Source organism: Myotis davidii, unplaced genomic scaffold (genome assembly GCF_000327345.1).
Source record: "Myotis davidii unplaced genomic scaffold, ASM32734v1 scaffold223, whole genome shotgun sequence".
In the NCBI taxonomy this organism is placed as follows: domain Eukaryota; kingdom Metazoa; phylum Chordata; class Mammalia; order Chiroptera; family Vespertilionidae; genus Myotis; species Myotis davidii.
The window spans coordinates 3,945,406-3,956,585 of NW_006294609.1; the positions used below are offsets into that span (position 1 = coordinate 3,945,406).

General features: G+C 48.6%; 1 protein-coding gene across 1 annotated transcript; it reads right to left on the bottom strand.

Annotated features, from left to right (window-relative positions):
• Nucleotides 1-1,417: 1,417 nt before the first annotated feature.
• MYL2 (myosin light chain 2) lies at nt 1,418-10,774 on the bottom strand. The gene is made up of 7 exons (XM_006768916.2): nt 10,674-10,774; nt 9,116-9,205; nt 6,381-6,456; nt 4,591-4,695; nt 3,738-3,816; nt 3,601-3,649; nt 1,418-1,763 (listed from the first exon to the last, which is right to left on the bottom strand). Exons 1-7 carry the CDS (start codon nt 10,674-10,676, stop codon nt 1,665-1,667), a joined length of 501 nt encoding a protein of 166 aa, XP_006768979.1. The 5' UTR covers nt 10,677-10,774; the 3' UTR covers nt 1,418-1,664.
• Between the last annotated feature and the right edge of the window lie 406 nt (nt 10,775-11,180).

Consider the following 11,180-nt stretch of genomic DNA (forward strand, 5'->3'; position numbering starts at 1 on the left):
GGGTGAACATATCACTGCAGAGCTGTGTCCAGGGCGTCTTGCCCTGACGCACACGCTTCACTTGAATGCTCTGAGCTGGGGCCCCTCCCAGACCTTCCCGGGACCTGGCTGTGTTTCTGCAGGTTCTGGGCATGAGGCATGTGGGTCATTGCAGTGAGTGGGACATAGTGGGGCGCCCTGGGTCCTTGCCTACCCAGCTTGCTGTTGACTTTGAAAGGGGCCCCGTTTCCCGGCAGCCCAGGCTGAGGTCGTCATTCGTGCTGACGGGGCTGCCCCTGAGCTCCTGCAGGTTATTCTTGAGCCTTGAAGACTCTCTCCAGTCTGGCTCTTCTGACTGCCTGGACCCCGTCATTCCTTCTAGGTGGCTCCAGCTGCCACTCCCACCCCCACTTTCAGCTCTTGGCTCCCATCCCATCATTCGCTTGGGCTGTGTCCCGAGTTCTTGGGATTCTCTTGAAAACTTACGAGGGTCTGACGTTCATTCCTCTTCTTCCTGAAAGGCATCTGGGGAACAGCCATGTGTTTGGGGAAGGGGCCAATTTTAGCCCCAGGATGAGATGAGGGTTAATCATGTGACCCAGCTCTGCCAGTCAGAGCACTCCACCTGTTTCAGGGTTGGTTAGATACCCCAAAGGCCCTCTTCTGGGATGGTGGGCAGCTGGGAGAGATGTGCCCTCGTTCCAGTAAGATTGCTGAGGGGATGGACAGGAGCCGTTTTGCTACCTTTGAGAGCCCAGCAACAGGAAAGAAAGCAGAGCAGGGGAGAGGCCTCCTCAAGTGCTGATGGCACCTGTGAACTCCTGGATGCAGCTATGCCTGAGGCCCTTGGACTTCTCAGTTACGTGAACCCATTTGTTTCCTAAGTTGGTATTCTCAGCCAAAATAGACCCAAATGCTTTAACAATGACTTTGATCACTCAAAATCAAGAGTCAATTCATGCCTAGGCCTAGTTCCTGGACCTCAGAGTCAGAAATCAGCACCCATTTTCCAACTTCCTAGAGAGAAGTAGACAAGTTCTACTTTATCTCAAATTAGAAATTCATCTCTTACAATGAACAGATGTGATTTTTTTTTTTTTTCCAAATGAACATATTCTTAGGATGCATGTGCGGCCTCTTCCTCTTAAGTCATCACGGGGCCTGTCTAAGCACATTTGTTGGAGGAGCACTCCAATGGTGTCGTGGGGGAAAGGATGTCGTGGAAGCTGGGCTCTACAACTGCTTGAGCTCTAGTTAACATTCCAGTAAAATGTAACCCTTGATAGAAATAGTGCTGAGTGGCTGAGGTCTATTTTAAATAGTCACTAAGATTCAATAATAATGACAGCAGGGCCATCACTAGCTTTTACTCTGCCTTTGTGGGAATCAGCAAAGAGCCAGCCATTCTGCAGTCCCTACTGTCAGAGAAACACCGTGGACAAATACACGACCTCCTGTTTATTTGGACGTGGCCTCTGCATGGATTTCCATCTGAGGATGTATGGTCATGTGGTGTCAATAAGCCACCCAGGCTGCAAAGAAGGTGGAGGTAGATACATGAGGCAGCCACAGCTAACAGGCCAGGGGGCAGGGATGGTGGCTTTCCTGGGCCAAGTGATAGGAGAGCAGGGACCCCCTCCCCCTCCCCACAAAGACAAGCCCAGGTTGGGCCGTGAGCCCCTCCCTTAGTCCTTTTCTTCTCCATGGGTGATGATGTGCACTAGGTTCTTATAGTCCAAGTTGCCAGTCACATCAGGGGGGAAGGCGGCAAACATCTGGTCAATCTGCAATGAACCAGCAAGAGGTGCAGAGGATGATGGGAGGGGAAGAAGGAAGGAGGGCTGTGTGCAGGGGCAGGCCTGATGGAGAGGCAGTGGGGGTGCGGGTATGGGATGGGGATGGTGAGGATTCGTGTCAGGGGGGTAGTAGACATGGAGATGTGTCACTAGACCCCCTCCAGGCAGGCCTTGTCACCCAGCTGCTGCAGAGCTGCAGGACCCAAGGTCACACCCTTCCTGGGGCAGCCCATAGCCTCTGATCAGTGTGGGCCCAGCGTGGGACCTCTCGGGAGGGCTATTCTAGCCACCGGGAGTGTCAACCAGGTCACTCCTTGGGTCAGTATCTCCCTCCAGCCCTCCTCCTTCCTTGCCCTTCCTTCCCAGGTGCTGACCCCAAAGGGCCACTCTGCAGGGATGTCCCCCCCAGAACCCAACCGGAGACAATAAAACAGGGATCACACACTCAAGTGTGCAAAGGAGCTGGACAGGTTATGTAAGGGAGCAACATGGGCCTGGTGGGGACTATGGCTAAATAGGGACACATGGGCCACCTACAAAAAGTGGCAACTGCTCAGGGCCAGCTGCTTATGGCCGCGTGGTTAAGGAGATCAGACTCTGAGGGAATCTGAGTCTAGAAATCTAGATTAAAAACAAAACACGCAGTTTCCACATTTAAAAAATATTGGCTAGTTATCTTAAAAAAACATACTGGCTACTAATAGCTAACATGTGATAACATTATCCTTACCACATGTCAGCACTGTACACATACTCACTTGTTTAATCCTCACAGTGTACTAAGGTCGGTTCTATTACTGTCTTTACTTTACAGATGAGGATATTGGGGCACAGGGCGGTTAAGGAGCAGGTCCCAAGGGGAAGGCAGGCTCTTTTTACTGCTTGAGTTTTGGAGAGAAAAATCTAAGTAGAGTTTTTAGTAAAATGTGGAACTTGATGGAATCAGGCCTGAGTAGGGACTATTTTAAATAGACGCCTTATGGAACATTAATAATGTTGATAAGACTGTTGTTGGTTCATATAGGACTTTTGGCAAAGTATAAAGTGTCCCTTCTTCCAGGCGTCTTACTGCCACCTGCCAGAAAATGATATACTCTGATTTAAAAAAAAAAATTATAAAGACACTTTACTGCCATCTGCTGGGAAACTGTTGCAACAAATACACACTCTGATATCCTATATAATAAAAGCCTAATATGCAAATCGATCGAATGGTTGAACTACTGCTGAAACGACCAGTCGCTATGACATGCACTGACCACCAGGGGGCAGATGCTCAATGCAGGAGCTGCCCCCAGCCTGCAGGCCCCAGGCCAGCCACCGGTCACCCCACCAGTTGCCCCACAGATCAGCCCTGGTCGTTGGCCAGGCCTAGGGACCCTACCTGTGCACGAATTTCATGCACCGGGCCTCTAGTATATTATAACAGCTTCCAGGAGAACTGTGTAGTGCGGAGCCTACGTGACAGTCTGTGGTACCTGCATGCCACCCTTCCTCCATCAGGAGTTTGGTGCTCTACCCAGGACTCCCTGCATTGTGAGGGAGGTAGACCTGGAGTCAGACCTGCATTTACCGTCAGTGTTGTCCTGTTAGGCAAGTGAATTTACTTCCCTGGGCCTCAGTTTTTCTATCTATAAAATGACAATAATACTAGTTCTGACCTCGTGGGGTGATTGAGAGAATGGCATGGGATAAGGGCTCAGTAAACAATGGCGGGTTCTGTCTCAGTGTGGGTCAGGGGTGTTTTAAAAAAGGGGAAGATGGAGTCCCCAGAAGGGTGATGCCAGGAGCTGGGGTGCAGAGAGTGTCCAAAGGGCCCTGTTACCTCCTCGTTGGAAAATCTCTCCGCCTGTGTGGTCAGCATCTCCTTAATGCTGCAGAGAGAGAAAAGCAGGTGTTGGCTCAAGGTGTGTGTCGGGGAAGCAGGGAGCTCCCATATCCTCCCCCATAGACCCCACTCACTAATCAGCCTTCAGCACCCCTTTGCCTTCGGGGTCAAACACTTTGAACGCGTTGAGGATGGTCTCTTCAGGGTCTGCCCCTGAAACAGGAAACAGGGTTGAAAGGTGCTGCGGGTGGCTTAGAACCTGTTGGACCCCAGGAAGCAGGACCTACGCCCCCCACCTCCCTTGCCCAGGTTGGGGGGCCAGGGCAAAGGCTATTTTCCTTGGAGAAGAGACCCTGCCTTCCTCTGAGCACTGAGCCTTGATATTTTTTAAAGAGTGGGTTAAGAATCCAGTTATTTTTGAGCAAAACTCAAGGTCAAAGGTGGATCTAGATTTGGAAAAACTGGGATTCAAATCCTGACTCCAGTTAGCTATGTGACTTTCTCTGAGCCTCAGTCCCCATCTGCAGACTGGGGAGCAGGATAGATCCCATTCCTAGATGCTGTTAAATGAGGTCATGCGTACAGAATGTTTAGCATGAACTTTGGCTCAGTGGGTGCCTTGGCGCAACATTAGCTGCTGTCTTTGTTTTTTTTAGAGAAAGATAGAAACATCGATGAGAGAGAGACATTGATTGGCTGCCTCCTGCATGCCCCCTAATGGAGATTGAGCCCGAAACCCAGGCATGCGCCCTGACCAGGAATCAAACTGGTGAACTCTTGGCTCATGGGTCGACGCTCAACCACTGGACCATGCCGGCCGGGCTAGCTGCTGTTTTTATTCTTTCCCCCCAATGTTACCCTGCCTCTGTCTCCTGGCAATCCTTGTCTATTCTCCTAGTGCTCTAATTCATACCCAAAGATGAAGACACATAAAGACAGACAGACATACACACAGATGCACACACACACAGATGCACACCAGCTTACCCTTAAGTTTCTCCCCAAACATCGTTAGGAACACCGTAAAGTTAATGGGACCTGGGGCTTCCTTGATCATGTCATCGATTTCCTCGTTTTGCACGTTCACACGCCCTAGGAAAGGAAACACACGCTCAGGGCCTCCCAGCCGGGACGGAAACAGCGCGCAGCACCCTGGCATTTGCCCTGTAATTTCACTTCAGGGAACCTAGTCTAAGAACAATCAGAGACAGAGAGGACCCGCCGGAGATTCACGTGAGAAGATGTTCCCGACAGTGTTATTTATAATAGCCAGGCCAAACTCTGATGTAGGAGGGGTTAGTTATATTTAAAATAGTGTCTTTAGAACCTGGAACATTTTATACAGATACTTTAATATTTTACGCCAATGGGAAATGGCCATCTTATACATTGGCCCTTCTCAGCCGGAGGTGGGAGAGACAGATCAGAGTCCCTGGAGGGTACTTGTTCAAATTATGGCTGCTGTAACCCAGGCAGCCTCGGAGATTCTGACATACCTCCTCACGCTTGCCGCAGGCCTCTATAGGACCCTTGAGCAAATTAGAAAAAGATACCCCTTCTTAATTTATTTTTATTCTTTTTAATCCTCACCCGAGGATAAGAGAGAGGGGGGAAGGAGAAAGAGAGAGAGACAGGGAGAGAGAAACATTGCTGTGAGAGAGAAACATAGATTGGTTGCCTTTGGGTAACAAACACGCAACCTTTCAGTATATGAGATGATGCTCCAACCAACTGAGCCACACTGGCCAGGTCAGGATAATTTATGTTTTAAATATAAAAATCCACAATGGCTACAAACATGAAGAGGAGTCTGTCGAACTGTGCAGTGCACAACCTGTACTGCTGTTCACAGTGACCCTGAGCTCTAGGGATCGGAGTGTGTATGTGTGTGTGGAGGGGGTGAGTGGTGGCAGGCGGGACATGTCCTGTATAATAAAAAGGTAATATGCAAATCGACCGAACAGCCGAACAGAGGAATGACCATCCGGACGACCATCCTGGACCACGCTATGACACCCACTGGTGCCAGGTCAGCCAAGGTGGGTGCAATGTGATTGGTTGGGGGCTCAGCCATTGCCCCATGATTGCCCCACAGAGGGAGGCCCACGCCACTGGCCAGTGGGGTGATCAATTGGGGAGCTCCATGATCGCCCCAGGCCACCGACCTGCGGGCTGTGGTGGGTCGGCAGGGCCTCCCTCTGCCAGGGAAGCCTGAGTCCTGGGTGCTGGCTGCCGGAGGGCAGCCTGGGTCCCGGGTGCCAGAGGGAAGCCAGTGCCGGCAGCCAGGGGGAAGGAAGGCCTGCTCTCGAATTTCATGCATCGGGCCTCTAGTATATTATGAAAAAGCTCCATGCACTTATGTTCACATTTGAGATGGACATTTTAAAAAGCTGAATCCAAAATAGAATGATTCCAATTATTAACCTCCCCCTCCAATATACCTAGAGAAGACTTAGAGGCTGAAATGTTAACAGTGGAGTGTGGCCTAAAGGGTACTGTTGTTTTCTCCTTTAAACTTCTCTAAATTTTCCAAGTGTCCTGTTGTGAGCTGGCACTGCATTCAAATCACACACACAAAAAGTAAGAAAAAGAAAAGATATGAGGACACTCAACAGTTAGACTCTTCTTTCCTATCCTCTGAAATTTGTCTTAAAGGTCAATCTAGGTTGAGCTGTTTCTTTGGAAAACGACAAGCTCTTCACCGTTTAGATGGTCCCACCTGCTGGCCCTCATGGGCGTGGGATGGACCCTCCTGCAGGCCCAGAGGGGCAACGTACCAAGAGCCGCAAAGGTGTCCCTCAGATCGTTCTTGTCGATGAAGCCATCTCTGTTCTGGTCCATGATGGTGAAGGCCTGTGGAAGGGAGGTGGTTGGCTGGTCAGCTCAGGAAAAATCGGGGGGCAGGAGCCCAAGAGGCTGGGCCAGGGGGTACGGGAAGTGGGATTCCAGGATTTTCAAGGAACACTGAAGGACATTAAATCCAGAGTCAAAGATTTAAAGCAATCTGACAGTTCCTCAAAATGTTAGGCATAGAGTTACCGTATGATCCAGAAACTCATCTGGCAGGTTTCCAGTCGAGAGAATTAGAACCTCTGTCCATACAGAAACCGGAACATGAATGTCCACAGCAGCATGATTCATGACAGCCCCAAACCGGAAACAGCCCACATGTCCATCAGTGGATGGATGGATAAACAAACTGTGGTCTATCTATACCAGGGGTGAGGAACACCCGGCCTGCGGGACATATAAGGCCCTCAAAATCATTTGGTCTGGCCCTGCCAAGGCGCTAGGGGTGAGTTAATTAAATGTTTGACCAAATATAGCAGGCTAATTTTTAAGTTGATAATTTTATATGGCCTGTGAATGATGATATAAATATCCAAATGGCCCTTGGCAGAAAAAAAGGTTCCCCACCCCTGATATACAATGGAATACCATTCAGCCATAAAAAAAGGAAGGAAATAATGGCAGGTACTACAATATAGGTGAGCCTTGAATCACAATGCCAAGTGGAAGAAGCCAGGCACAAAAGGCCACATATTGTGTGACTCAATTTCTATGAAATGTCCTGAGTAGGCAAATCCATAGAGACAGAAAATAGACCCGTGGTCACTAGGGGCTGGGGAAGAGGGAAGTGTGGAGTGACTGCTGACAGGTATGAGGTTTCTTTTGAGGGCGATGAAAATGTTCTGAAATTAGATAGGGATAATGGTTGCAAAACTCCGCGACTGTACTAAAGAGCCCTGAACTGTACACTTACTTTTAAAATGCCAATATGTGGTATGTGAATTGTATTTCTATAAAGCTGTTATTGAAAAAGAAAACAAGTTAAAAACCAGGGTCTCATGTCTGCCCCCCGACTCGCCAGCCCACATTGTCTGTAAAAGACAGCCGGTAGTCTTTCTCAGCTAGCTGGCAGGGAAACTCTGAGAGCTGTGTAAATGCCCAGGGATTTTATAAACGACATGTCATCACTATTTTTTTTGAGTTCTTTGTGGCAGCTGGAACCCTGTCCCCTGTCCCCACCTCCAGCAGCTGATCTCCTCTCAGAGGTTGGGATGGGGTGAAGGAGAGGGGTGGTGGCTTTTTTCTCCCTGGAAGGTGACTATTTTAAGTTCAGATATGACATTTCATCCCAGGAATTCTTCTTTCCCTGGTGGCCTGTGGGACACAACATTCCTGTGACTGAAAGTTAGTGGGGACAAAAGGTGCAAGTGTGCACATCCCATTTGGACGCCCCAGTGGTCTCCCCTTTGGTATAAAACACACTGGCCGCTTTAGCAAAGCTTAGCGTATTTTCCTCTGAAGGGCCGGGTCTGGGAGCGTGGGTGCCTCAGTGTGAGCCAATCACAACTGCTGGGAAAAGAATTAATTGCCTGTCCTTCTAAGCCAGTGGTTCTCAACCTTGGCTGCACATTAGAATCACCTGGGAATCTTTTTAAAATCCTGATTACTGGGCCTCATCCTCTGGAAATTCTGTTTCTTTGATACTAATGATGAGGCCCAGAAATCAGGATTTTAAAAAGATTCCCAGGTGATTCTAATGTTTCACGCGGTGGCTTCGTTTTGCCTGATTGGTACTTAGTTTCTTCATAAGGCACAGTCCTGGAGAATGTGATAGGGTTTCAGACCTCGCTGGTACTCAACAATCGAGGACTGTAAAATTCGAAATCCAAGAGATACTGTTTTCCATCTCTCAGACTGGCAAAAATATTTTAGACTATTGGCCAATGTTGACAGAGGTGTGAGAGAAAAAAGTACTTTTTCCTCTTGGGGCCAATGGGAGGAGGAATTAGCATCTCATTTCTGGAGGACAATTTGGACCAACGAAACATCAATGTGAGAGAAAAACTTCTAATTGGTTGCCTCCTGCATGAGCCCTGATTGGGGATTGAACCCACAACCTTTTGGTATACGGGATGACGCTCTAACCAATTGAACCACTAGGCCAGGGCTGCTATGTATGTATGTATGTATGTATGTATGTATTTAATTCCTCTGACCTAGCAATTCTGCTTTTAGGATTTTATTCCAAGGAAATAACCAAAGATACAAGCAAAAATGTGTTACTTATGAAAAAAATAAAACATTCTAAACACATGTAACATCCCACTGTAGGAAGTGGTTTAAATAAATGATAGAAAATGTTGATACTGAATTGCTCAAAGAAAACTACCAGACACTCTTTGGCAGATGCAGAAGACTGTAACTTTGTTTAACAAATATATATAACAAACATGACTAGAAGGCTGTATACCCAAATGTTAACTGATAATCTATCTCTGGGTTGTAGAATTATAGGTCATTTGTGTGTTCTGAAGATTTTCCTACATTTTCAACAACAAAAGCTTTACTTTGATGATTAGCAAAAGTTATTAAAAATCTGGGGTTGTTTGGAGGCTAAAGACATCTAAGCGAGAGGTTCCCATGGGGAACACGAATGAGGGGAAGGTGCTCCCCAAAGGGTGGGACTCTGCCTCCAGGCTAATGATTCCATAGCTGCACCCACCTCCTTAAATTCCTGGATCTGGGTCTGTTCAAACATGGAGAACACGTTGGAATTGGCGCCCTCGACTCTCTTCTTGGCTTTCTTGGGTGCCTAGAGTGGGGGGGAAAGGCATCAATTAAAAGAGTCAGAAATTAGAAAATTAGCTCAGGCCCTGTCTCTGGGTAAATCTCAGCTGCTCATCTGTAAAATGGGGGTATGGTGTCCACAATCCTCTCAAAACACTGATGCTGGAGGGATAACATGACACAACATGATATTTCTCAAAGGCCCCCCTGGTTCTGGTGGATCATAAGAGATTGAGGATCTTGCAGCAGGCTCTTTTTAAAAGCTTGTTCGGCTGGTGTGGTTCAGTGGTTGAGTGTCCACCTATGAACCAGGAGGTGGCGAAATGATTCCCAGTGAGAGCACATGCCTGGGTTGCAGGCTAGGTCCCCAGTGGGGCGCGTGCAGGAGGCAGCTGATGGCTGATTCTCTCTCATCATGATATTTCCGTCTCTCCTTTCTTCTCCCTTCCTCTCTCTGAAATCAATAAAAACATATTTAAAAAATATTTTAAAACTAGGAGTTTAGGTGTGTCTCTGGGGATGGAGCCATGCTTTCAGATCAGCCCCCACAGGGCCCAGCTGCTTTTGTTCCAATGCATTTCACAAAAAGTTCAGTAAATGCACAGAAGCAGAATTGATTGGGGGCGGGAGTCAGGCTCAACGAAACCATGAGGAACGTCGGGATGAAATGACACTTTTTCAGGGTGTTAAAACCCAATCGCTCCCCCACCCACACACACCATTTCCCCCTGATCCAAATGGCAGCGAAATCTCTCTAAATGTTCCGGCCTTGCACCACACAGATAGTGCAAAGAAGACTTTAAATAGTCACAGCTTAAACACGGGTACATACATTATTTCATTCAATCCTCGTAATTGCTCTGTCAAGTAGATGCTGTTATTACCGTCACCTTTTTACTGGGGAGGCAACTGAGGCTCAGGGAGGTTGGGTCGCTTGCCCAAGGTCACAAAGCAAAAAGCAGAGCTGGAGTTGAACTTGGGCAGTCTGGCTCCAGGGTCTGTGCTCCTGACCACTCTCCTCTGCTGGCCCTAATCTGGGGGCTTCCTGCTTTGGGAGGGGGACACCTAACCGAACTGCGCCTGGAGAAAGGTTTTAATTTTGCAAGTTCAAAAGGTGAAAACAAAAAGATCTTTCCCCCAGCTGCCCGAACAAGAGAAAAGAATTACAATTTGATCCTTAAAAGCGTTCAATCCCATTTTGCAAGCCCTGGGAGTTATTGATTCCTCCGGAGGTCAGTAGACAAGCCATAAAAAAGCCAACTCTCTTATTTTGTTTTTGCAAGTCCCCGGGAGCTGCTGTTATTTGTGGCTTACCAGGGCATTGATTGGGGATCCTCTATGCGGACATAGCCAGCAGCGCTTTCCCCACCGGAGCCTGGGGTCCTCAAAAGCCACTGCCCCTCCCCCCTGCTGACCCCTCAGTCCTTTGCTTATAGGGGGTCCCCTTCTCGTCCTCCCAGCAGTACTCACCTCCGGGAGCCCTGGCTACTCACCATGGTGGAAAGGACTCAGCGCTGGTTCCCTAGAAGAATCCCACGGGCTGCCCACTCTCCTCGCCTGAACAATAAATACTTCCTCCCCATGTTTAAAAATAACCGCATGACCACTTTTGGCAGTTAATAGGTAAGGCCCCCCCCACCCCCCACCCCATGCCGTTCTTCTGAAGTAAGGGCAGCTCATTCGACACCTGGTGACACTTGAGACCCAAAAAGGCATTCAAGGTTAAAGAGGCAGGCGGCTGGGTCACGGGAGAGATGCTTTCCGCAGCGCTTGGGCGGGCGACACTTGTGCTTGTCAGTTTTGAGATGGAAAATGGCAGGGAGAGGGGATGAGAAGTCTCACATGGTCAGGCACAGGCCCCATCTCAGGGCCTTTGCACCTGCAGGTCCCTCTACCCGGAATGCTTTTGCATCCGACATCTGCCGGGCTCCCTTCCTCTCCTCCTTCAGATCTTTGCTCAATGTCACTTTCTCAGTGAGACTCCCCCGCCGCCTGATGAA